Source organism: Patagioenas fasciata, chromosome 2, assembly GCF_037038585.1.
Source record: "Patagioenas fasciata isolate bPatFas1 chromosome 2, bPatFas1.hap1, whole genome shotgun sequence".
In the NCBI taxonomy this organism is placed as follows: Eukaryota; Metazoa; Chordata; class Aves; order Columbiformes; family Columbidae; genus Patagioenas; species Patagioenas fasciata.
The window spans coordinates 112,149,133-112,176,893 of NC_092521.1; the positions used below are offsets into that span (position 1 = coordinate 112,149,133).

The 27,761-nt window shown below is 39.9% G+C and overlaps 1 protein-coding gene across 2 annotated transcripts in view; it reads right to left on the reverse strand.

Moving 5' to 3' along the window:
• ITGA9 (integrin subunit alpha 9) overlaps nucleotides 1-27,761 on the reverse strand; it is a 223,676-nt gene that overhangs the window by 6,303 nt on the left and 189,612 nt on the right. Inside the window, exons 24-27 of one of the 2 annotated variants that reach the window (XM_065830650.2) lie at nucleotides 24,513-24,638; nucleotides 23,823-23,942; nucleotides 22,005-22,106; nucleotides 13,757-13,876 (exon numbers count right to left, since the gene is read on the reverse strand). In XM_065830650.2, the coding sequence (XP_065686722.1) occupies nucleotides 13,757-13,876; nucleotides 22,005-22,106; nucleotides 23,823-23,942; nucleotides 24,513-24,638 (468 nt within the window). The remainder of the gene's footprint in view (nucleotides 1-13,756; nucleotides 13,877-22,004; nucleotides 22,107-23,822; nucleotides 23,943-24,512; nucleotides 24,639-27,761) is intronic. The other variant, XM_071804740.1, reaches the window with a different exon arrangement.

Consider the following 27,761-nt stretch of genomic DNA (forward strand, 5'->3'; position numbering starts at 1 on the left):
TCCTCTCTCACCCCTTACCTTTGCTGCTTGGCTTCTGTGCAAAGGACATAGGAGCTACAGTGTGGTGTAACAAGCCCTTTTTTTGAGTATCTGTGGACCACAGCCCTGGGGTATGCTATTGATCTAGAAACTGCTGAGTGCATAGATGTACATTACACGCACATCTGCAACCACTTTGTAAATACACAATAGGCACAAATATCTACAAATTCACAAAAATATCTACAATGGCAATTTTATAGACGTCCCACGACCTTAGGGAGGCCCAGATGAATAACGAGAATTAGGCCTTAGAAGTAGTTTGTTCATAGTCTTGTGCATAGACTATGGACACAGTCTCCCATCTATCATAAGCAAAGCTTTATATGCTGCTCAATACAAGCAAATGCATGGACAATGGTGGTTCTGTTCTGAAAAAAACACCTCACAAAAGGGACACTGTTGAATTTTGGAGGGCCATGTCTCCCTTGCCTCCCAGCATCTTTCAGAATAGTGTATGCAAGGATTCAGAAAAAGAGAATTAAAGAAGAACTTATCTGGTTCTCGATTTTTCAAACTTGGTCTAGAAGTCAGATCAAGTTCATTCTTTAGTAGAAAAATATAGTTACTAGTAATTTTTCTGCTTGTACCTACAAGCTATACCAATGCAAAGGATGTGTTTTGAGAAGACATCCTCAAGATAGCACCATCATAAAAATCCCAGTGAAATTTCACTGTTGATGCCAACATGCTTTGGCTCAGTGAAGACTTGAAACCAATAACAAATGTTTCTATAGATTGTCACGATCTAACCCAGAGGTGAATTATTTTATTGATAATGGGGGGGAAAAAAAAAAAGTGTAAGAACCTACTACTTTGTTGTTCTGCCCCAGCAGGATTACTCTTAGGTACTTATTTTAGTCACAGGAATCTGCAGATACTACTTACATATGCTCAGGGAGCAGATATATTGAAGAAGTTGGTGCCATTTTTGTATTATCGAGTTTTATAACAGACCTACGTGGTCTGCACATTAGAAAATAAAATTGCCACAGGACTTTATTTCCTAAGATTAACAAGAGAAGTTCAATCTGTAGCTTTTAAAAACAGGTTTTAAACCCTTAAGGTTTCCATCCTTCATGCAACCACATCCTTGGTTCAATAAAATCCTCTCTTGAAGTTACAATCAAAATAATAGAAAGGCTTTTTAATTTCCTCGAGGGCCAAACAAACAAAAGCAAACTCCTTCCCACTGTTATTTTAATAAAAATTGTCTGTTTGTGAACATCTGCTTCAGGAATTATTTTTAAAAGTTCGTTATGATAGTTTTGGTATTTTACTGTTTTGTTACTGGATACAGAATGCTTCTGTACAACTTTCTAGTAGGGTAAAAAAAGTGAGCTGAAGACCTTAATAAATATTGATGAAGAATGAAATCCTACATCTAGAGGTGACTCCACTACAAAGCTATATATGTTTACTTGCTGTAAATGATCTGAATAATCTAAAATTATGCAGAGGACTTAAATTAAGTGCAAGCAAAAAGAGAATCTGGACTTTAAGGATTTTTGGTTTTACATTGTTCAAATCAGTGGTCAGAAATTAGATATATTTGCCATCCCTGAAAGGCAAGGATGTACTTTGTTACGGGATACTGTTCCTTAGTATTAACATCACGTATTTCCACTTAATGTGAGAGTCCCCGTCACCACCAGAAAGGGATGTTTTTTGGTAACGGTCATGAAGAAATCACAACATAGCTGTTGTTTCACAAAAGCCCACACAACCCACATATACATCTCCTTACAATAAACTGTTTTTCACTAAAAATGACAGCAATATTTATCCATATGTTGAGGGCTTTTAAGTGCCTGTGGCAAGCTGGAGAGAAAAAGGGAATTTACAATCCAGTGAGGAGATACAGGGGTAGCAAGGAGGACGACTCTTGGACCAAAGCAGGAGAATTGATGCAATATGGGGCTGAGTATACACTGGCTCTTTTGTCACTGGGGCAGAAGTGACAGCAGAAGATCTCTTTTCTGTCTCTAATGGTAAGCCCTTAAGAGAACTCAGAGAACCCAGTGAGGAAAGCACTGCTGAGACTCAGTCCTGGGTTTGAAGCAGGGAGAGGAGGAGAGATCCTCAGCTTTAACAGAAGTACCGCTGTGATCTCACTTGTGGAATGGGTATCTACAGTGTGCCAATTGTCTCCAACCCACATTTCATAGGCAACGAGTCTCTAATATTGTTCAATTCTCCCAGACTTTGTTTTCCATATATGCAGACAAGTGTGTATGTGTGTACACATACAGATGTACATACATGGAAAAGGAATACTTAAGTCCAGAGCCATGACCCCATCATGCAATCTGCGAGTTCACACCACCACATCTGAGGAAAGGACGGAGGACAATATTTTGATGAGTAAATCTCTGCCTGGGGAAGGCACTCCCAACAATAAGAGCTACAGAACATATTTAGAGGAGACAAGGTGAGAGTATCATGGGAAGCTGAAGGGTTACAGTAGAAGAGTCGTCACCGGCCACCAAAGACAAGGCAGGAAATGAGAAAAGCGAATTACGGTCAGCATTTCAGAGTTGGGTGGAAATTATTTGGGAAGGCAGAGGAGGCCCTATTGAGTTATGGGCCTTTCAGGTCAGTGCAGCTGAAAGAAAGGTCTTGTGAGCAGGACACTGCTCAGCATGCAGCATGCTTTTCTCTTAACCCTGGCAGACCTCACCAGAGGGCAACTGCTACACCAAGGGTACCATGTCCTACTTTGTTTCTTCAGTGTACAAACACAGAGGAGGAAGAGGGCCATTGAAGACTTCAGAAATAAAAGGGTAAACCCGAAATCCTGGGGCTAGTAGTGTCACTCACAATGGATTCACTTCCCAGGCCAGGGAAAGAAGAGAGGTTGTCTGTAAATCCACAAACTGTCATGTTTCACATTTGCTGTGATAAATTGCAAAGATATCTGCTTGCTTTTAAACAAATCCAAACAAATTTAGGGAGATCCAAACAAAATGTAAAGAAAAAGCTGGCCCGGTCTTTACCAGAACTGACAAACAATAACCAGTCCTTTCTGGAGGTACTTCAAGTAAGTGTTAGAACTGCTATAAATAGGAGGCTTAGATTCAAAACCTGAAACCATCCATAGGTTTTACACACATCCTTTAATTTAGTTATTCCAGCCCATGTACCCTTTTCTAGCATAACCTTACTGCCATCTACAGTATATGCTGAGCAGAAAGGATGTTTCTGGCAAAACCAAACAATAAAGCAATAGAAAATCTGTGTTACTTGTCAGTTGGGGAATTACACCTGTTTTTGTGAAGTTATTTATTGCCATGCAACAGTACTGTCAAGTCCTCTACTCAATCTTAAGCATTTAAAGTCTCTCTCAAAAGCACACACGACTCCCTTTAACTGTCACACCAGATTTAAATCCCTTAAAAATCACAGATAAGTCATATCTAACAACAGTCGCATCAAATTGCATTCTTCAAGCACTCACACAAACTGAAAACTTCAAAGTGATTTCAACGTGTTGAATTAACATCACAATAAATTATTGCCCTTTTTTTCCCGTTGCTATTTTCTGCACATCCAAAGGCTGATCACTGAATTACTGGACTTTATATTTTTCTAAACTCTGAAAGTATAAACTTTTAGCCAGCATTTCCTGCAGAACTGTCCTGTGGCTATTTCTCTAGGGTGCCAATTATAAGAATATTTGAAGAGTGACGATACTGCAAAATAAAATTTAATCTGCAGTTGGGAAAAAACAAGGCTGATCAGAGGGCAAGCGGTATCACTGCCTTTGCTACAGTCACTGTTGAGTAAATGTCTAGAGCACTCTTATAATGCCCAGTGGGGCTTATTCTCTCAATGAAATAAAATAGTTTGAAACGTGGATTGTAGAAGAATGGTTATGTTTTGTATTTTCTTAAGTCTTTTCCCCATTAACATAATCTATTAAGAAAAAAGAAAAAATTGATAAGAACAGTTGCTGACCACTGTAAAAAGAAATCATTACGTCTCGATTTGTACCAGTGTTCTGAGAATATAGCTGAGCTACTAATATAGGTTTGTGAATGACAATTTTCAAACAGAATTCAGAACTAGATCAGACACTTTTGCAAATTTTTGTACAATTTTTAATTTTCTCATGTATACTGACCTACTACACTGCACACACAAAGTGTTGATTTTTATCAGTATGGCTCTGCTGATAAACATCTTCTAGTGGCGGTTACAGTACAAATCAACAATTAAAGAGAAAAGAGAGAGAAGTAAGTACTGACATAAGTGTAACTAAGAAATAAAATTAAATTTAAGAACCACTGAAGCAATCTCCCATAGAACTAGGCTTTGACAAGATACTTTGGGTTCAGTACCTTCATCAGAAGCTGTATTTCCTCTATTGTACAGCATTTTCATCTACTGCTAAGCACTGTCCAGCTATACCTGATGAACAGTCTGCATTCAGATCCTGAATCTTTCACAGCCACATCTGTTTAATCTAGGCAGAGGTCTCAAGCAGTTCGTCTTGTTGCCCTTTAGTAATCTTCTCCTCACCTTTTTTGAGTACATGCCCTTGGCCACTTCCCCTTCTCATAAACAGCACCACAGATAAAAAATACGCAGCTAAACATGGTTCAAAGCGGGGCCAGGAACCTCACCCCAAGCAAGATACCATCAGCTGGCTAAGCAGCCACACCTCCAATCTCTGCAAAGCAGTGCTGCTGAGATGGGAAGCACCAAGTCTTTCCCCATTCTGAGATCGATCACTGATTATTAAGTGCATCGCACTTTACTACTGCCAAGAAGGCAGGAAAAAATACTTTGCACTTGGGTTCGTGTAGCCTGGATAATTCTGGCAAGCCACCAGCTCTAAGAGGATGCACCGTTTCCTTCCTCCCAATTAAAGGGCCCTTGCCACAGTACAGAAGGGTCACAAACAGATATTGTGTATCGTTTTTTTCCATAGAGGACTGGCAAACTGCCACCGCCTGGGCCCCCCTGTGAGGAAAAGGCATGTTTGGAAAGCAGCCATGTGTTCTGCCTGTATATTTAGGAGGAAGGATGATAATATGGCTAAGGTATGGTCCTAAGGACTCCAGTGGCCTGGCTTTCATTATTCAGTCTTCCATTGACATTTGAGAGGCAAATCCCTTAACTTTCCTGTAACGTAGATCCTAATTTGCTCAATGAAACACGTACAAGAAAATAAATACATATGCTTCAAACGTCACTGTTCAACAAATGCCTGGGGTGGGTGTGTGTATGTCTGCACATAAAATGTATACTTTGTGTAGATACACAATTATATATATACTTATGCAGCTGGGGAACTGAGGCAAAAAGAAGTTCAGCAGCTTGCTCAAAGAAAAGTTCCCCTCTACAAACACTTTATTTGGCTACTACGGAACAACTTCACACCTTGCATGAGTATCTGATCCCAATGTATTGCAACGGATAGACATTGTTATGGCAGAAAAGAACTAGCAACGTACACAAAATTGCATTTAAGTGACTTAAGATGTTACCGTTGGTAACTAGGGTGAAGATGTGTAGTGCATAGATTTTAAAAGGAAATTTATTGCCCATGCTGTAGTAGTAAAACAAATATCGTTTTTAAACACACATTTTATCAGGCTGTTACTTTGTAATGTTGAAATAAGACGAAAAACTTTAAGTGCCTTTTCCCCCCCCGCCAAGAACAGTCAATTTATAAACTTAGCTCAAGTGGTCAGTAAATAAACTATTAATTCAATGAAATGCTTTATGTCTATCTCAAAGGCCAAATTTTCCAAAAACAGTCACCAAGGTACCTTAAAGTCGATACACAATTCAGGCTAGCAGCACATACAGAAAATACACATTTAGATGTGGGAAAGACATAATTGCACACAGAGATGGATGCTGGTACCGACAATCTGATTTACTACTTTAGCTTCTTTAACATATCATGCCTTGCTGTCGTCACTGATGCTGGAGTGTCTCCCTAGTCTAAACATGAAGCCCAGTCACCAATAATTTGTTCCTCTAACCACTTCTCATGCAACTTCTCTCCCAGAAGTTGTTCAGTTGGCTTCAATGGACCTACTTGCTAATGCAGCGAATAAAGCTCGTGGTTCTCATGTCTTACCCTTGAATTATCTTTACCTTGTAGATAAGATCTAGTTTGCCTCTGACAGACTAATTCACCTAGCATTTGTTTCTTCTGTACATACATAATGTATTTTGTTAAGGACTGCGCACTTGCAGTACTTCAGAAATGAAGATAACTCCAGTTAATGGACTTTTAAAGATCTTTCAGTGCTGAGTTCTGGTAACTTGAGTGTAATGAAAGCAGGAACTTCTTGCAGGATGGTAACTGTGTACAGTAACTTGCACAACAGATGTTACCAGTATACTTCGCCAACACTAAAACTTATAAACACTTTCAAACAGTTTAAAGATCTTTTCCTATTGCAAAATTTTACTAAGTAGTGCATTTCTTAAAAAGTCATAGAACGAACACAGCCATCATCCAAAGTTCATCTCTGATTATCAGTCCCAAAGATTAGAAAGAAAACAATGTCTACTGCAGATAGGTCTGGACAAATTACTATATACTGATTTCTTAAATCTCAGCAGGGAATAGGACAATAATTAGATAAATTATTCCTGCAAGTGCAATTAATTTAAGACATATCTCAATCTATATTTTTCATTTCCTCCCTAAAGAAAAAAAGAAAAACTACTGAAATATTTCTGACTTTGTATGAAAAACAGAGACTAAACATTGAAGACTATTTCTGGAATTAATAAAAAGTAGCTTTACAATTGCATTTTGATACATTTGACCTGCCAAAAATATTTGCATGAAAGTTGTGCTGTGTCCATAATTATCAGAATAAATTACTTTCATGGGTTTAGCTGAACTAGTAGGAAATGGCTATGGCTGGTTTAAGTCATAACACAGAATTTCCCACTATGACACCAAGCTTAAAGAGAGAATTCAGACTATACAAGTCACATTTTCTCTGTTCTTGGCATTTGGGTCTGAGGGATGGTAACAACTTCCAACAAATACACATGTTGTGTTCCAGCAGTTGGGAACCTTGGAACCTTGGGTACTTATTTGCAATTTTTCAGTCTACACACATACTCTTTTTCTGGTTTGGGCTCCTAAAAATGCTGTCTCTCTTATTTTCAGACAGAAAATCTGAATCCTGACCCGATCTCTCTCTTGCCAGTGGGTCCCATTTGTTCACATGGAGCAACATAGCTGCAATGGCTGTGATGTTCTCAAAGTGCCCTGGCAGACACAGGTCCTGTTTGGAGGACACTGAGACCAGAGAGAACACTCAGCCACAACCTTATTGTTGTACATTCACATAGCTCATTTTATCCGGAAAGATAACAAAGGCATTTCACAAATACTGGACACACACCACCACTCAAATGCTGCCAACCTTCCTCTTGAGAGTGGTGAACAAATATTACATGGTAGCCAGCAAACTCACTGGGGAAGGCAGTGCTTTGGCTACAACAGCAGCATTAACTGTCCGCTTGTGTAAGGACAAATAAAAGATGTTCAAACACAATCTTCCTCTAACATCTAGTCAGAATTTAAAAAGCACAGCAAATCACTTAAATAATCTACTGTAGAAAACCCAACATTTGAGCCCCTGTTGCCTGAATACAAACCCTGTCTGGGGAAGCCAAGGGTAAACAAATGGTTTGAGATGCTCGCTTTGGTCCAAGAAAAGGAAATGTACTAAAACACAGTTTTGTCTGTTCTTAATGAACAGAAACAGACTTCAAATGGTCCACCTACCTTCTGCCTGGTGAAAACGACATTATACAACCAAGCATATCTACTGGCCTTTTTGCTCAAGGTTTCCTAGGTGCTATACATAATGAAGATCCACCCATACTTGGGAGATAATAAGGGTTTGGTTTTGAATCACAGAACCAAATTATCACCTGACTGCATTTTTATTATTTATAACAGGATAATACTGAAAAAGCCCAGTTCTAGGCCTACTGAGTCTAGAATTTGTGTCAAGTAGTATCCCTGAGAAGCCTACATAAAAGACAGCAAGTAACAACTTATTTGAAGCAACTAGATAAATGGGTAACAAAAGCAACAAAATGCAAAGTTTATCAGAAAAAAAACTCTCAAGAATGCAATGATTTGAGGTCTACAGAAAGAGGAATTTCAGAGAACACAACTGAAGTTACAGTAGTTGCAATTTTGATGGACAGACAGGACAGGTATGGGCTATGTAGTTCCTGTATGTAGAGATCATAATTTTATAAGTGATAATAGCTGAAAAATAAGAGGACAAAGCTTAGCAGGAACTTGGAAGAAAGTGTGAGAAACTACTGTTGTTGATACGATTTTGAACTGAGGAGAGATGGTGGAGAAGAAAGCAAAAAGAAAGAAAAAGGAGAAGTATTTCCCTTTACAAGTGCTGAGACAGACGGGGCATCTGTCTACATCTCCACAGGGAAGACCTTTGTACTCTGTGAAGTCCACCCTTCCCATCACTAGCCCCAGGTTAAGTGCTCTCACAGCAATTTGAGCCAACTGCCTTGTTTATCTTAACATCAATTATGATTCTTAATTCTAAAGCATCACCATAATAAATAACGGTTTATTCTTGGAATTGTATGTAGAGAAAGGAAGAAGCATGTGAACTCTGCATAGGCACAGGAACTGTCATCAAAGATATGAAACACCACTCAGTTTAAACAGGTTTCTTGTTCCCCACCTCCAAAACCTGCATTTGGAGCTACAGAGCTGTGATAATGTGTAGGTTACACCCACCTGGGAGACTTCTTGCATTGAAAAATAGGCAAAGAAAATGTTCTTTCAGCTTTTAATACAGGATACAGAGCAACCACTGGCAAAGAATAAGTGCATAGATTGTTTTATTCCTCTCCTGTATGTTTTGGCCCATTGTAAGAAGACTTAATGTTTGAGGCCCTAAGTAAGGGAAAGTGTCTCCTTCCAAAAAGGCGAAAACTGGGTTTTGCTACATAGGTGAATTTTGAGTTAGCTTCAGCCTTAGTTAGCTTCAGATGTTTTCTAAATGCTGAGACAATATGCGAGGCAATGGCAACTACTGCACGTAGAGGAATAAAAGTGTTCTTTGAAAGACACTTGTGCAGTCACAGAAAAAAAGTCATCAGGCTTCTCCATGCAAGAAGCCCACATGCACCTTCGAAAAACCTGCTTGGGTTTGTCTGGCTTTTTTAAAAGACCTTCATATTTCATAAAGCAAGCTTTATAGTTCAAAGTTTGTCCCTTGAAGCAGTGCTAGCAAACAGCTGCATCCACACATACAGCCTCTGCTTAAATGAGGATTTTGCAAGTCCAGCACTCAGTAAGATTCACACTCGCTGTTAGTTCAAAGCATGCACTAACTCAGCTCAGTAGACAGAAAAGTCTTCACATTTCTCCTAAAAAATAGTCTTCAAACTCTCATTTTAAAGACAAAGGGCAAAAAATGTTCTGTCTAGCACATACTGAAGAGCAAGAACCCTCTGGCTAATCAAAACCCAATATACATGGGTGCTATTCTGCCTGTCATTCTCTTTGCAATTCTGTCAAAAATCCAGCACATGAAGCAGAAGGGGGCCTTCACATAAAGATGCTCAGAGATCAATTCTTAGCCCCAGGAATCCACAAGCTATAAAACAGTGCTAGAAACCTCATTTTAGACAAGTCAGAGCTCAGATACCTCAGGGACAGGCTCAGTTCAGAAAGGAGCTTGAAGTCTAGATAAAGAAGTTTAGCTCCTGTGTTAAACAAGCCACAAATAATCAAAATCAGCATAGTGCAATGAATACAATTTTTTTGTTGTGCAAACCACTTCCACAGCTAGCTCTACAGATCATTCAAGCTGCCCAAATGTCCAGTATGGTACTCACACATCCCCCCCTGCTTCTTTATATCCTCTGGGCACAAACCAATTTTTTTTTTTCTGTGTACATTATCTAAAACTATATGGGATTGAATAATTCACTCCATAATTCAAGCCAGTTCAAATGTAGAAACTTCAATCCTCAGCACTGTAAATCACTACTATTATTAATATATATTGCTATAATACTTTATGTTTCAGTTTTCATTTGCGTGGTGTATGCCAATTCTGCCCTGTTCTACATGTGCATAAATCCATTACGCCCAAAGGGGACCTTGGCCCTGCGCATGGCTGCAGCCCTGACAGCCGAGGGAAGGATGTGCAGGACAGCACTCCCCCAAAATAACCCAGCCATGACCGCCTTCCCCTCCTGAGCTATTGCCAGTGCTTGTGAAACCATGGGCTCGCCTAGCAAGTGGGTAGTTGGCCTGAAGCAAAGCGACCTCCTCCCCGCTCTTCCCCCCCTCTTCACAAACATGTGGAGGCCACCAAAGAAGTGTAGGGCAACCTCTGCAGTACAAAGCAAGATGTATTGCTGTGGGTGACAGCACGAGAGCCCCTCCTGCTCCTTTTGCACATGGGAGAGCAGAGGCGAGGAGCCAGTCGGCAGAGCGAGCTGCGCTGCAGAGGAGCCTGCAAGAGTGGGAGCATGTCCCCAGGGATGCCTGCACAAAGGCATTTGGAGTGGATGAACAAGCATCAGGGTAAAATTGGGCACTATCCAACAAAATGAGCAACTCTTGCCAGTGTGCCTTATGCATGGCATCTCGTGGAAGTCAGGGAAAAGTTGCCCAGCTCTTCTGAAGCTGTATGCACTTAAACCAGAGGAAACACAGTGCCTACACGAAGTACTAAAATAAGCAGAGAAGCAAAGCCAGTCAAAAGCTGCTCAAGCTCACACTAAAAAGCTTGTTATGTGTCTAGATACATGGTTATGGTCTCACACATGAATAAATAAGCTTTTATCTGAAGTGAAACAACCAGACATTTAACATCACTTCCATTGACATGGAACCCCTAAACGGTGCAATTTTAGACCTACAAATAATGAAATAATTACCATCTTCATCTCATTGTATGCATAGTAACCTTACTCTGATTCAAAATAAGATTTTAAGCTGGAATGTCCTTGAGATCTCACTCCTGCTAACGACATTAATTTTAGCAATGCGCAATGTGGAATATTTACATGTCTTCTAGTATTTTTCTGCAGCTTTAAGGAGCCACTTAATCCCTTTGCAAAACATCAGCATGCTCGAGGATTTGTCCATTGTGTTCTACCACTCAAGGAACAGTCGTGCATTCAGTGAGAGTGTGTGAGAGCGTACCTGCCACACTGGGCTGAAGCACTGTAGCTGCCAGCAAAGCCTTGTGCTGCTGCCAGTGCTCAACTCCCTTATAATGAGTTTACTCCTGCTCTGTTTTGTGTAAACAGCTGCCTTCCAGGACCACAGTTTAGGTCTAATTAATTTCTTAATAAAAACATAGTTTAGTTTATAGTCTGGCCCTAAAATTTGGGTAATTTCTAGTTCTCACTAGTGGTTCTAAGATGCCGCAAACTCCACTGATTTCAAATATGCTCTTTCATTCCACAGTTAAAGACTAAAATACTTCTAATGTAAAGTTTGTTTGTTTGTTATTTTTTTTTACTTCACACACAAAATTTAGGAATGATTGCAGGATATACTTGACCAATTTTGTCTAACAAATATTTACAATCAGACAATTAAGATTCCTTTGTAGGACTGCAACTTTCCCATGTCAGTTTCATCTCAGACAAGTTTAATATTGCCAGTAACTTTAATAAATATAGCAACTAGTGAGTGCAAAGTATTACTTATGTATATTTATGTTCCAAACCAAGACTTAAATTAAAATATTGGCTGATACTAGCAGCTTTTAAACACTTTTCTCTAAAACAAAACCTTAAGTTATTGGTTCCTTTAGTAATCACGCAACTCTGTGGATAAATCACAGGAGTGCAGCTGACAAAGCCTGGCTTTTACTGCCATTTCTGCCACAGGACTCTCAGCAAGGCATCTCATTTTGCTTTTGCCTCATCACTTTAACATCTGCATGCAGGAAGCCTGGTGGTAGTTATAATTATTTGTTGCTCTCACTCAAAATTTCCCTCAATGCTTTCATTCAACAAAATGGCAGCTTCTTCATGTGCATTTGAATGATCTCCATAAAATTCAGAAGAGCTCAAGTCTCGAGATTGAGCCAGGAAGCAAAGGACTGTATTAATTCTAGTAGAGACCAAGAATTGACCTTGTGTCAGATTCTTATGGAGACTCACAGTGAAAGGTGCTGTTCTTCTTATCTTGCACTTTTTCAAACAGTTCATCTAGTACATTTTTACCTTCAGGAAATGAGCTGTATAAAAATCAGTCATATAGGTATCAGCAGCAGTAACTCATCTTTCAAAACCATGTGTCATTGGGACGTAAACCCTGGGCCTCTTCCAGTCTCACATTTTTCCATTCTCATGGTTATTCTGCCATCTTAATTGCACAGACTTTTTTCTTTATTTTTTTATTTCTTTTTCGCTCTTTCGCCACAAAAAACATCTCCCACATGCCAGAAAAACAGAAGTTAAGAGATATTCTAGACTGTGGTCAAACATTGTTTTCCAAATAGAAAGCACAGTCAATTTTTACCTGGCCAGTATATGCTTAAAAATCTTCAAAGCTAACTATAAAAAAAATACTTTAAATCTACAACCCATGTAAAATTTATATTATCTATGAAGTAGATGTATAATCTAGAACACAGCTATACACACATCTGTATAAGATATATAAGAATTGCATAGCCAGATTTTGGCCTGGTTTTGTACATCCATGTTACAGCCTCGCGATCTGCAGTGATACGTCCTTTGCGCCACATCAGGTCTGCGACCTCCAGTCCCGGTGCAGCCAGTGAGTATAGCCTGCAGTGCACATGCTGCTAAACAGCACGAATCAGGCTGCTGGACCTCTGCCACGGGAAGCAAAATAAGGTTGGACATGTTCCCATGTGTGCATTTGAGATTTACTTCTCTCAAAGACAGTCCCTGACCTTGACCGTGGCCTTTTAAATTTATGGATTGGTAACAGGGAACTGAGGAATGAAAACACTTGAAGCTTCTTACCCTCCATATTTACCAGACCAGATGGCTGCTGCTAAGTGTTTGCATCAGCCCGGTTTTACCATGCAACAGTGCCTGGGTACAAAAATTGTGTCTTATCAGAGATGGTGCGAAGGCTGGCTTTAACAGGTCCCAGTGCTTCTTGCTCTGGTAACGCATTTTACTCATCTGGAACTTTCTTTGAGGGATCTGAAGAATTTACTGCTGGATACTCCTCTCCTCCATGCATTTTACTTCTTGAAAACAGTAGCTACTGGCTGCTTTTTGCTAGGCATGCACCCAGTCTTTTAGCTGATCAAAGCCACATCGACCTGATTTTCAGGAAATCCTGTTTGAAATCAGCCAACCTCAGTCATCAGAAAACCATAGAAATGTACCAGCTATCACAGTCTGGAAATAAAAGCAGGTTTCTAAGAGGGATCCTCTCCTTTGTCCTGAAATGGTATCAGAGGTTTCAACTTTTAATAACCAGGTCCTAAAAAAATATATTCCACTTTTCCACTTCTTCTCTATATCATGAGTCTTTCCCTGTCCCTCACCAAAGCCTGGATATGAAAATATTTTTGCTGGCCGATGGTTTCTGTAATGGAGTGAACTATTATTTAGTTTCTAAAGCAAATGGATGTTAAATGCAAGGATAAATTTAAGCATTTATTTTATTTATTTTTTTTTTTTTCCCCTGGGACCAGCTTCCATGTTTATGTTGCATTTGTTGCCTTACCTTCCATAAAAGCACAGCCAGCAACAGGAAGATGAGTATTCCCACCAGCAAACTGATGGCAATGATCCATCCGACAACATACCCACGAGGCTCCAGATTGTGCAAAGCCTCGAAGACCACCTACAAAGCAATTAGAAAAAGATCTTTTTATGATTTAAGTTGTATTATTTTCTCTTGTACTCATCTTATTAAACACATTGCATGGTGGCCTCACTGATCATATTTCATCTGTCAAACAAATATGGAATGCGTTCTTCATTTCGTGCTTTCCATCTATTTTTTTTCGCAAAGAATTTAAAGCTTTCAAGTGGAATATGAGTAGCCGTGCATTGGATCCAAAGGATATCAGCTTCCACTCCGCAATGACTCTTATCCTGCCAATGTCCCCACCCCATTCCAGACACTGAGCTTGTTCTGGTGCTGGGCCACCGAAGGTGCACAAAGGTTTACAGGAAAAACTCTGTCCCTTGGTTTGGCAGGGATTGCCATGACATCTCACTTGGTTTGTCTTACTCATCATGTTCCTGGCCCTACCAAACACCCCGATGCTTCACATGAAACAACCATGTGTGCTGAGCTTGTTGACTCTTTTTCACAAAAAATGGGACAACTCGCATATATCCTTATTGAATACAAACCATCCCTGCTGTGCTTCACAAAGCACATTGTGTGAAAGAGGGAAGGGTGCGTGCAGTCATGGGCTCTTCTGGGAATGCAGAAAGCAGTTTCCTGCTGTTCTCTTTTCTCTTTTTGTATAGCATGTATGGCAGGGAAACACATCCTACAAAGATATTTCAATAACCATCTGCCTTAAGAAGAAAATGGGAGTAAATTATACCACTTGTACACACTGAATTTCCAGCCTCTTATTTCAATCAAAACCAGCTCCTCAGTGGAAAACCCAAAACCAGTTCTCTACAGTGAGGCCTATTTCTGTGATAAATTTAGCGATTTAATATCCAGCAAATGCAGAGAGGCAGCAAAGATTTTTTTATAGGTAATATGTTTGCTTTGTCTGGATTTGTTTTGGTTTGTTTTGGAAGGCAAAGTAGTAAGTTTTCCTCCCTTCTTCACAAACCACTTTCATCATCTTTGCTTTAAATTGTGAAAACCCTTTTGTAGACATAAATTGTTAAATCAATCTTTTAAACAAAACAAAACAAAAAAATGGTAGTTAAAAGTGGGTGAAAATCTGGGAGTTATGGTCAGATACAATTATGCAATCCCAAGATACACATCTTTAAGAGGCCCACGGAAGACCCATGAAATACCTCCACTCACTAGTGACACCATTCAAATAGCATCATTTATGAGACAGCAAAGTGAACCTGATACCATACAACCCATATGTATGGTGAAGGTTGGCATTCAGGAAAATGCTGCAACAGGGACGTGATGGTAGCACTGGAACAGAGGCCAAAAAGGCTCTGGATTCTCCATCCTTCCAAGCCTCAGACAAAGCCATGGGGATTCTGAGCCAGTGCTGGTAACAGCCCTGCTTTGAGTGGGAAATGGGACAGGTCAGCTTTCCCAGGTTCCATTAATGAACACTTTTCTGTTTCCATAAGCATATGCAGCCTCAAGCAAATGCTCACAAAAATTACAGCCACAGATGAGAGCAAGCACGTCAGCAGGGCTGATCCTTCATCTCAGTTTCACAGGCTAATGTTGATTTAGACCACATTTTTTCTGGAGGAATTTGAACACAGCTGATTTAAGCTGATTTACACACACAGGTTGTTTTGTTGTTGTTGTTTTGTTTTGTTTGTTTTTTCTATTGATGAGATATTATCAGGCATTTAATGACAATGAGATGTGAAAACATAACAAACGGACAGGAACAAAGCTATACATAGATAGCATTATTCAAACATATTCCCATAACCAGTATCACAATGCTCAAAATAGTTCTTGAATGTGGACCAGTTCTTCACTTGAGAAAAAGGATAATTTTGGCATTTCAGACATTAGCACAAAGCCTTTGACAGGCTTTTGAAGACATCTTGCTGAACAGAGCAAGTTTCCTAAGCAGCAGAGTTTCCCCTCATAGCCAAGACAAGTGTAAGGGAAATACCAGACAGGGAGATCAAACACAAATCTTGTCCCTTCCTCATATTCCTGAGCCAGCTTGGAAAGATGATCTGATGTGGCAGTCTATTTCTCATGAAGGCTATGGTTAGCATTCATTTTGTGGACACAAGTCAGAAGACTATTTCTTAGATGATAAGGAACTAATGTTATTTCCCTTTCTGACTATAAAAGAAACAAAACTCTCAACCTTTTAAGTATTGCCAACTTTAGTAAAGAGACCTTTCAAGCAGTCCCTGGATGCAAAATGAGGTGGTGCCTTCCCTCCACTACTCAGAGAATAAATGTTAACATAACACAACCTGCAGCACAACAGACCTATATGTTCTTCACGCTGCCAAAAGACAGAGCCAGGAATAGCTGCAGAGATCAAATCATACATCATCTCTACAGCAAGAGCCCCACATTTCAGGTTTGAAGCACACTAGATAGAATAGCTTGGCTGTAGTTTGTGCAGTCACAGCTCAGGCTACAAGTGTAAAGAGCCACAACAGCTTCTTATCTATCCAGCTTTTTCTAGCAGTCTGGAGTCAACACACAAGCGCAAAACCTCCCTATTTCAGGTTCTGTGGTCTGGAAAGGAGAAGGGATGTTGTGCATGTTAATGTCCTTATCTCTCTCAGGCCCTCAAAATCAGCCTGCATTAATACACAGCCTCTGCAATGAGTTTTGGTGAAGAAGCAACCAACAATAAAAATCTCAAGCCAAACCCCAATCAAACCAGAGTGAGCAGAGAGTCAGTGTTCATCACACATCAGGAGGATCAGCAAGAAGCCAGTACAGTACATGGTGAGATGCCAGGGAAGCAAGTCATCCTGGGGGGAAGGCTGGAGGGTGATGTTACTGAAGAGAAGGGCATCAGCCCCCACTGGCTGCTTGACCCAGTGCCCATGGCACAGCTTCTGAAAGCCCATCTCGAGTGAACCTTGAATTCCTGTTCCTGTCCACCCCAGCAGCACAGCCCCCACAGGGCAGCCAACACATTGGGGAGCACAAGGCAGACTCCAGTCCAGCACACTTCCCAAGGCCCGATCAATGGACAAGACAGAAGTGATAAGAGCAACTGATGCAGAAGATTAGGGCAGGGTGGGAAAACATCCCAGAGAGGTTGGGGGGCATGGCAGCCGTCTGGTTCAGAGAAAGCACATGGAACAGTCATAAAATATGGAGGGGATTTCAGGCTTGTTTTCAGACTCTGACGAAATGCCAGGGAAAGGCTGTGAAAAACACAGTTGTCTTGACAATGCATGAGGAGTTTTAGTTTCATATTTATCTTTTCATTTCATGCTGTACTTGCAGGATCTTAGAGGAGGGAAGCCTTAGAGGCAGCGTAGCTTGCTGTTTAGCTGTACATAGCTCACACAACAATAAGGTTTACACAACAGTAATGCCCTTCTGTAAAATAACGGAGACCTGTGCCCTACCACTGATTTCTGAAATGTTGAACCTGCATGGACAAGGGCATCTACCAGTTCAACTTCTACCTGTGCCAAACGCAACATTTTGATAGTCCTAGTGAACAAACAAAAAAAAAATTGCTGTTTTTTCAGTGGTTTAAAACCACCTTATTTGAGTAAAATGTGTAAGCAATAAGTTAAGAAGTTAACTGAGTAGGAGTTTTGCAAATACTTAAAGTTCACACTGGGCTGAAGCCCTTTGCAGAACAGGCACATGCTGCTACACTGGGACTCAAAGACAAGAAACATACTTCAGCAAAATCTGGTTAGAAATACATAATTGCAATATTTTAACTTCTTTTTGCTTATGCACAGTAATGAATTTTATATGGTTGCACCTTGAACCACAGCATTGTAGAAGGCATGAGCTTATAAAAAAATGCTATTTTATTTCTGTACGATCACTCAGAATATTTCTAGTGTTTCGAACCACACTGCACTGCTGGCTGACTTGTACGTTCAAGCACTGTTATATCTGAGGGGTACTTGTAGTAAAGACACTATTCTCCTATACATCTGTACATATAGGTATATGCATCCCTTTTAATATATTTATTTATTTACATCTACTTGGCCTTGGTAGTTCTTCAAAAATACAAACCTGAGGTATCCTTGCTACCTCCTAATCTCTAACCCTGGGAAATTAACTGTATTTTATAGCTATTGTGTATTATTCTGTTTCTTTACTAAACTGTATGTTTCTACCTGCCAGACTTCACCATAAAGACAAGAAAATCTATAAAAATGGATTGTTACAGAAAGAGATAGAAAGGTAAAACAATGAAATGAAATGAAAAATGAAGTATGGTGAAAACAATAAATCAGCAATTAACACACAGGAAAGAGGCTGCAACACTGCTGGAGGAAGCACACATCTGGCTCCAACCAGGCCAGGATGTTGTGCCCATCTCACAGGTAAACTGGAGAGAACAGGCACATTAAAAATTGCATTGTTGAGTGCTTCTAAAAGGCAAGAGGGGTTGGTAGGTTGCTGAGTGGAAAAGGTATTCCCATGTGCATTAACAAAAGACTGGGATGTCATGAAAACTGTCTAGTACACCACAGGCTGCTCCTTTGAACACAGACATAGAGAACAGGCCAAAGTCACAAGTCCTCTGTGCCAGGGGCAGACAGCTAAAGCTTAGACATGTGAATATGTATTTAAATCTCTCTGCACATAAAAATGCATATATAGGCGTCTCAAAGTCTTTACAAGCATAAACTTGATTTTTAAAAAATTTTTTGGTTTTGTCTTCCCTGAAATATATTTATCATCACAAACATAAACATACCTAAATCCTGAGCAAAAAAGGCATCCATATAGGGCAACCACTTGCCTGTGTTGAAGTAAACCTGGGGTGACTGGGCTGAAAATGAGAGAACAGTGAACTCTATCCAGGAGGTCAGAAAGGTTCAAAAGTTTGATGAAGCATACTTGTGCTGAGCTGACAGCACCAGAAAGCAATAGGGTAGCCTTCATCTTTACAGGGCACCTTGTTGCCGGAGCTGCGTGCATTTTACCGGGGGATCCCTTTCACCTATTCAGCTTTGGATTCCCTCACTTTCAAGACAGGGAGGCTGAGAGGCATTTGTCTGGTTTTTACACAGTGAAATCCACACTATTCTTCCCTCCAAAACAGCACTCACAGAGAGAAGTCCTTTTGCTCCATAAGACCATTCTTCCTCCCGCACACAAGCACCAAGCATAGGATGAGAATGCTTGGATTTGGTATTTGACCATGGTGGTCTCATGGCGCTTATTGTTGGTTTTGCCTCACATGCAGAGAAGAAGGGAGCCATGCCTTTGTGGAAACCCATATGCTCAAGAAAAGAAAGTATGCCTCCTGAAAATACCACGCCATGGGTTTCAGCCAATATATGTCAACAATGTTAACACAATTGTCATGACAGAGCCAAATCCAAACTCTGCTCACCTGCTCCATGTGATTTCTCCAGTCTAAGAGTTCAAACAGCCTATTGTAACTGGAGACAAAAAATGTGTAAATCTGAATCACATAAAAGCACATTAAATTCCAGAGAACTGATTTCTGAAAGTTGCATAATACATCTTCTTTAAAATTAGGTTCTTTTCAGAGACAGCCTGCTACCCAACTTAGAGATATTTACATAATCTTTTACATCTTCCCTACAAATCACCTACTAGACTTACTGAGAAAGTTGATATTTATATGGGTAGTCCTGCCACCACCAGTGCTTCTTACACTAGCATCACAAATATCAGCATTCCTTTTACTTTTGTCTTTTTTACAGGTAGTTTGAATTTTGATATTGTACACTACATTGTAAAAGTGCCCAGTGAACAGGGGCGCCTGGTTCTAAAAGACCATTTACAGTCTACCTTATCTGCAGAATGGAAAAAGGCCTTTTAAAATGTACCACCATAAAGTGTCTAAGAAAATGTTTTTCATTGTTAGGGAACACTTTCAGAAACAGACTGCAAGCAGTCCAAGCACAACTGTTCAGAAGGAGCTGCTATGTAAATGGATTCAGTACAGCGGCCCATGCTCAATGAAAAGAATACAGGATGGGCTTTAGAAAGGGAGTAGTATAGAATAAAGACATTTTATCTCTCCTGTCTCTCTACTTCCAGCTGAATAGCTGTGGCTTGCAACAAATACTATTCCTTTCTGCATTCCACAAGAAAAGAGAAGGGGGAAGAATGAATACCTTGAGCCAAACCACATGTCTTAAATTTTTCCCTGAACATGACCTTATGCAAAACATATGGCAACAGTGAAGCCAACAGACATATGGAAATAGCATAAAGTAGAGAGCAAATGGCATTCACATCAGAAAAGACTTGAAATTACAAATTTATGTTACATGACTACAACATGTCACAAGTGCAGCATGCTCCTTTACAGCTCGGGCTTCCCAGGAACTCAGAACAAGCTCTTGTTTGAAGATTAATATATCTTCTCAGCACACACAGTGTGCTTTATATTTGTTACAACTCAAGGCTTGATGAAAGGCTTTCTGGGAACAGGAAAAGGACAATTTATTTATTTATTTATTTATTTTTTCCTGCAAGCATTAGATAACACTGAAATACAGCAGAGCTTGCATTCCTAGATAAAAGCATTTCTAAATTTTGAACATTTAATAGTAATCCCACACATTTTACATTGTGCCTATCATTCTGAGAGATTCTAAAACCCTTTGCAGATCAAAATATTTGGCAGATAGATCCTGGCTTCTTCCATTTTAACTGGGGCATGGGTATCACAGTCTGGTGTTACTTCAGTCATTAATGAAATTTTGACATTAAATTGCAAGATTTGCTCTGTGCGAGTTGCAGAAGTAGAGAGATATCGAGTAATGTATCAACAATCAGGGCTGCAGGTCACTTGTAACGCGCATTCCCAGGCAAGTCTAGCTATGTTTTTCATTTCAGCTGCCAAGCCTATTTTTTAATGCTCTTTAGATTGGTCCAGAAACCTGACAAAGAAAGCAGAAGAGAAGGGGGAGAAAGGGGCCCTGTCATATAAAATAATTTATTTTTCTGACAGGTCTAATAAAATAGGAAGTTAAGTCTAGGGTTGCAGACATGATGGTGGAGAAGACAGTTGCTGCAGTGGTGTTTCTATTTTCAGACTGAAGGTAGTAAGTAGATGCAGGTATTATTATTACTTTGCCTGTAGGGTTTTCAATCCATTGTCTCTGAGACGAGCACTTTAATTCAGGACAACCGTGTCTTCCAAAAGTGTGCTGAACTCAATGCTCTCCTGATCAAACGTCAATAGTACTAACTGAAATGGAACCAATGACAGAACGGTTGCATGTGCTGCTGGCGACGACAGTCGTTGGGGATAAAAGGAAAATGAAGATGGGATCTAGATCATGCTCTAAAACTACCTAGTAAGAGGAGAAATTGAAAATAGGCCAGATTACCTATGATCCCCACGTGAGCGAGAAATTAATGAAACTTAAAATTTCACCAGACAGAAAGAAAGCTGAATTTGGGTGGGGCCCCCTGTTGAATTTTCATGCATAAGTATTAGGTGACTTGGTAGTAGGAAACCAAAGCCATTACCTCCCCCTCCTTCAGTAGATTGTAAATATGGCATTGTACAGTTTTACTAACAGCCAAACTATACAGTGAATTCACCTTGAACTTTAATATTTCCCCTTCAATTTTCAATCCAGCCTCATGCAGATTAACACAAAATGCAGTATCAGGTCATACATTAATTCTACCAGCTCAGTACAACGGAACTGTTAAATTAATCTCTGAAAGTTTACACCCCCTTGCCCAGTTTCACAGCTCCCAAAATATCATTAACACTTCTCAATATTTCATACTGGCACATCTGAAAAGACTTTGCTGGGGTTTCAAGTCTCTGCTAGGTTTTCAAGGAAAATGTGAATTAGATTAAAACAGATGTTAGCCCTAGAACACTAAGTTACACTTAATTTTGGCACGAATATTCCAATGGTATTGCAATTTTGGCTAGTACAACAGAGATCCTCCTGTGCCATGTAACATCATTCACTGTGACGGCATGGTTACCACAGAGAGCAAAACCACAGCAGCACAGTTCACAGCACTGCTTGTGTAGCCAGACAAAGCCTGGGCACTCTCATGGGCAAGCCGTGCCACGAATTCCAGTTCGTGTAGAGCTCTCAATGAACTCCAGCCCACTGGAATCAATAAACCTTTCTCTGCATGTTTGTTTACTTACTGTTTTTTCTTCTGGGCTCCCATTGGGCACCTCCACAACTCTGAGGTCAGGGTCCACCTGCACCCTTGCCCTGGTGACGAACTGGATGACCGATGAACTATCCTGAGAAGTAACAAGAGGAAGAGTTGGATTCGAGGGTGAAAAACAACACCACCACCACCAAAAAAAAAAAAAAAAAAAAACAAACCCCACACCCAAACAAAACCAGCAAACATTTGCCAGTGTAATACACACATCTAGACAATGCTCAGTGGTTTGGGTTGAGAGTTAAGTACTGTCCTGGTTAAAACCCTGCTTTGAAAAAATATATCTCATGCTCATAACAGAAAGACAGAAGAGAACATTTTATCTCAGATCAAGACAAAATCAGGTATATTGGAGTTTAAATACATAATTTGTATTTGGCCTGTTAATGTTTCCCACATCTACTGCAAAAGACAAAGCTGCCAATCAACACAGGCAGGCTCAATATTAACCATCCAATAAAAGTTTCTATTTGTTTTCCAAGTGAACATAAAAAAGATATATGAAACCTGGGATAAACTTAAGTATAACTCAAGATGAAAACTTCCTACTTATTTGAATCTGTGCACTGCAAATATCTTAAATATTCAATGTACACCTCCACTTATTAATATATATTTCTCCCACATTTTATACAATACATTTTAACAAGCACACTCCAATAAACTGCCATTTCAGCTCATAGGTTCGTCATTTGTATGCTGTTCACCTTGAGGAGGGTAGGTAATGAGCAAATTGCATGTATTGGTGACACTGCCCCGAAGACTTGTGTAAGCACTGTATGTCTTTTAAAACAGCGTTGCTGATGGTCAACTTGGAAAGGACCCAGCAGATGGGATGAATCCTGGCTATTCCCAGAAGCACATTTTATTTGCACTCAGCTACTTGCTTATATATTTCAGCATTTCTATAAGCATGTAACAAATATTTGAAACTTCTGGCCTTTGCTATCTTTCCTCTTTTCGAATATGAACAGACATTAGCAGATTGGCTGGTTTCAGCTGAAAAAGCTCAGGGCTATCAACTGCTTTAGGAACTGCTTTCTAATAAGGGCTCTCTCCAATGCTTTTAATCTAGCAGCTACCAAAGGCAGGTTTATTTTAGTAGGCTCATGCTATCAGCTTTCTCCTTTGATTATCTTATACCCTCAAAATCTTACAGCATCTTGCCACAATTACACAGTCAGCATCTTCGTAAGTACAGGAAAATAGGGGAAAACACGGTAAATCACTAGAAATTTAAAAGATTTGCTGTCTCATTTAGTGGCTTCAAAGAAGACAGGAATTAACTTGCAAACATTTGTTTCTTGTCACAAATGTCAAGCTCAGCATTAATATGGTTGTGATGTATCTTCTTTGAATAATAAACATTTGAAGAAAAAATTACAAAAAACTCCCACGTCTCTGTTTACACGGAGGGAATGACAGATAGTTGGTCACAGTTTATATCCACTTACTCTATTTTCCATTTTTCAGAATGAAAACTTTGGGAAATAAATTCAACTTTCAGAAGTCTCTAGCCTTAACACCACGCATACAATTAGGGGTCCCATTTGTTGTTTCTCAGTGTATAAATTTCTGAACTTAATTTATTTTTACCCTTCATGGGTAATGGGTAAGAACTAGGATTAACACCTCCATACATGCTGTTGATAAATAGATCTGTTTTCTTCGACATCATGATTTTTTTATAACACACTAGTAAAGAGCAGAAGGAATGCAGCTCTTGGGGCCACTGATGCACGTAACCATACTTAAATTGCTGTTTAAGACAAACTACAAGGGAAGCACATACCTTCTTCAGTATCTCAGTATTCAGCAGCGTGTAGATACTTATATCACAGGACTCTGCTTTTGCTAGTGAACTTAAGTTGCAGCGTATAATTAAGCAGGACCTGCCTGGTCTTTCACAGTCCTACGGGAAATAAGGACAATTTAACTGTTAGGCAAAGGAGGAAAAACAATCAGTGACAAACTGTGTGACAGCAAACACACCAGCTAAGTTACATAGTAAATTGCTAAAATACAGCACTCCTGCATTGAAATAGCAGCAACTTTCGAGACCTGAAGACAGGTAGATACAGAGACATGCATGAAAGAAAGCCAGGTCAAATTAATTCCTCTGTTCAGAGCTGCTGAGCCAGGTGTGTGCCTGGGACTGGGAGAATCGTGGCCAAGCACAGCACAGAGCCCTAGCTGCCCCATGTGCCTTTGGAAAATATGGGAACAAGGGCTTTAGTCACCAAGTGTGTGCCACCACATCAGGTAACTCCCTCCCCACTGCACTTCCAAAATTGCCCAATTCCATTTAAAAACCAGAGAACTAAAATCGCTAAATATCCACACAGAACATCAGTATTAGTGCACATGCACCAAACAGTCGCTCTATAATGAGCTATCTGCTTGAGTTCTTCATGCTGAGCCACGCAAAATCTTTTGCAAGATACACTGTATGTTCAAGTTTGCCACAGGTGAACTTTCTTACCAATACTTTTCTGCCAGACTTTGTGAAAAAAGCAAATATTGTGTGGAAAATATTTTCATTCTCTTGAGGAACGATGCATGGGCTGGGGTTTCTGTGAAAAGAACAGCTTCCTTTGTCCTGACCAACCTGCAAGCACAATTATAAATCACAATTATTATCCTGAATTAAACTAAATTACACAAGAAAGTGTGATTAGCCTGTCCATAAAAATGCACCTACATCTGAGTTGGACATCTGAACTCCCTTTAATAATCAAAAGAGAGAAACCAGTGCTTTGGGAGTCTAATAATCCTAAAGAAAATATCTAAAATAAGCCAGACGAACCATGCTCTGGAGATGTTTCTCTCTCTTGACTAGATGGGATACAAACATACCTAACCCAGCTGACATACAGGTGCCTGTATTCTACATGTCTGGAGATAGAGACAGAAGAGAAAAATCTCAGCAAAAATATAAACCACCACATAGTATTTTAAGTCAATTGTGTTACCATGTGTATTACCTTTTTTATAACTGTAGTATTTGGTGCTTTGGCCAACTTGGCTGTTTCATAGTTTATATTAGAACTAATGAGATAAATTAAATCTTTGTGTAAATGCACAAGCCTGGACACCAAATCTGTGCTTTTACCTTCAGCATAAATAGTAAAAAAATAGCCTTTTTGTATCATTAACGTATTCACTTGTCCAGAAAAGCAGATGCTTGAGGCAACTGAAACATACCAAGCTTTGATAAAACGATCTTCTGCCAAGGTAACCTGGCACTAGAAAACCCTTCTCACTTTTTGCAGTTCATGAATATTCAGTGCAGAAAATCTATTGGAATTTAATACAAACTATGACAACAAAGTATCAGAAAAAAAAGAAGTTGTTACAGATATGAAGTTACTGCATGCTCTGAAGCTGATTTTGCATTAAACAGTCTACAGCTGAGTTCGCAAAATTATTCCCAAAAAAAGAAACAAAACCCAAAGGTCTACCTAGTTCTTAAATGCTCCTCTCCAAGTGATGTCTATGTCTCTGGGAAAAATACACCTTTTCTGCTTCACTGACCCACAAGCCTTTCATAATCTCTTTGAAGTACATATTCATAACTTGTATTTACATAATCTGTTCCTACATTCCCAACAGATGCAGGCACAGGTACCTACCCACAGTTTACAATCTCCGTGGGATCAACTGAAAATTAAGACTATGTTCTCTATTTGTCCAGATCACATGGAATGAGTTTTAATTATTTATTGTAGGTAAGAGATTCACAAAGCACATTGACATTGATTTTCTTTGAACTTTCACATGGGAATTCGATCCAGATCAACCAGAAGGTTTATGTTAAATCCTGAATGGCAAAGAGTCAAGATCTATTCTGCACTTGCTCTTTCTTCCTGAAAGTTTCAATTACCAGACACTTGGACAGATGTCGTTAGATTCATGCAAGACACACAGAAAGGACAGCATGAGCTTCTGCACTACCCCAGCTTTTGGCATACTCTCCGAAGAGTTCTGCTTTACATCCTGTACAAACACAGTGTAAGAACAAACTAAAGCAGAAATATCTCACAAGACCAAAAGAAATTATCTGGCACGAAGCAGCATAAATCTGGTCCTTTCTTCTCCAAATAATTATCTTTTCTTAAACCGAAGCTTGGCTACATCTCATATTTTTAAAAACACTCTAGCTGAAACAGAGAAAGGCACCTCCAGAGGACTACATCCGAATTTGGAAATACCCTTTCCTCTTTGCCAAGTATGCAGTAATCCTACATGAGGCGGTTACTAAATCCAGTGTCTCGGCCCATGTTAGGAAGGACATGTGCAAGGACTGAGCACCTCCTGTCACCTGCGCTGCTCTGGAACAAATCAGCAGGTCACCTTCAGCCTGTTTTAGTAGCCAAAGGCAGATGCCACTTCCTAGAAGAAGGCAGACACTACAGAATTTGGGGGAATTCAATCAGGCAGAAATTAGGTTGCATTCATCCATGTATTTGTGATCAATCAGCATATGCTGACAGCCAGTAGGCAGGAAAGGCTGCAAGGCCACTGAGAAGTACTCATTATCTCTTAGCACTCCTAGAAATACCAGAGCCACAGAACTAGGAAAAAAAAGTACTAAAAAACTTTGAAATTAGTAGATCATGCTGAGCAAGAAGGAAAACCAGCCTTTCCAAAGGACTGGCCACAGGGTTTGTTTTTGTTTTTGTGTGTGTGTTTATTTTGTTAGCGTGACTGTGAGACAGTTATATTTCACACCGTCTCTTATCTTCCTCAATTTTTACACACAGAAAAGGCTTGATGAACCAGTTAGACAAAACTATGGTAACTTTTCAGTAAACTTTGTTTTCAATGAAAAATTCAGCTCTAGGACATCAACCCGCTAAATAAAATCTTAGCACAAAGCTCCTGTCTGCATTATGCTGAGACTGAACTGCATCTCTGAAATACAATCAGGATTTGGCCTCATGTATGAACCTCTCCTTGTTCAAACATGGTGCTACTCCAGCCACCTCTTTTTGTCCTTGTGACCAACCTTGTAATCTGGTACATGGAGAATAAAATTTCTCACAAAGGGCTCTGCATGAGCAAATGCTAACAATTTATAGTTGAAAGAACTATGCAAGTCTTTGCAATGAAGTAGGTAACCATGCCCTTTGACAAAGTCTTGGAGTTCCAGGGTATGTGACACACTAGAGCGTCTCAGAAATTTCCACATGGTCTCAGCAGCCTATAAACAGGAAAGGACTACCTACCCCTGAAGTGACCTTCCCAGGACCTGGGATCTAACATCTCACTGAAACAGCAGAAGGAGATTTTCAGAGCAGTGCAGAGGATGTGGAAAGATATGTGTGTTGCCTTCGTACTCAGCACAAGGGCTATACGGAAGCTACAGAGAAAAATCAACATCCAACTCCTAACACAAACAAACAGCAACAAACTGGGGCAGAGGGAACAGGGACATAAGGGAGGCTCTCTTAAATCCCACATTAAGACTGTGGCTTGGGAAATAAAAACCCTGTCTCAAGTGAGGTACCAAGCAGGAACAGCCCTGCTGCCTCCCAGGGAGGGACTGCCAAGGAGGGACTGCCAAGGAGCTGTGTCAGAGCTGTCTCTGCTGAAGGTTGTTTCATTTTGTTTTCCAGAAGGTGTTTACCCATTTTGAGTCCTGTGTAAAACCATTTGCGGACTGGTGCACTGGCAATAGTTAAATCTTCTGTACTAGAAGTGTACCTAAAATCCGTGGCCAGAAAGATGT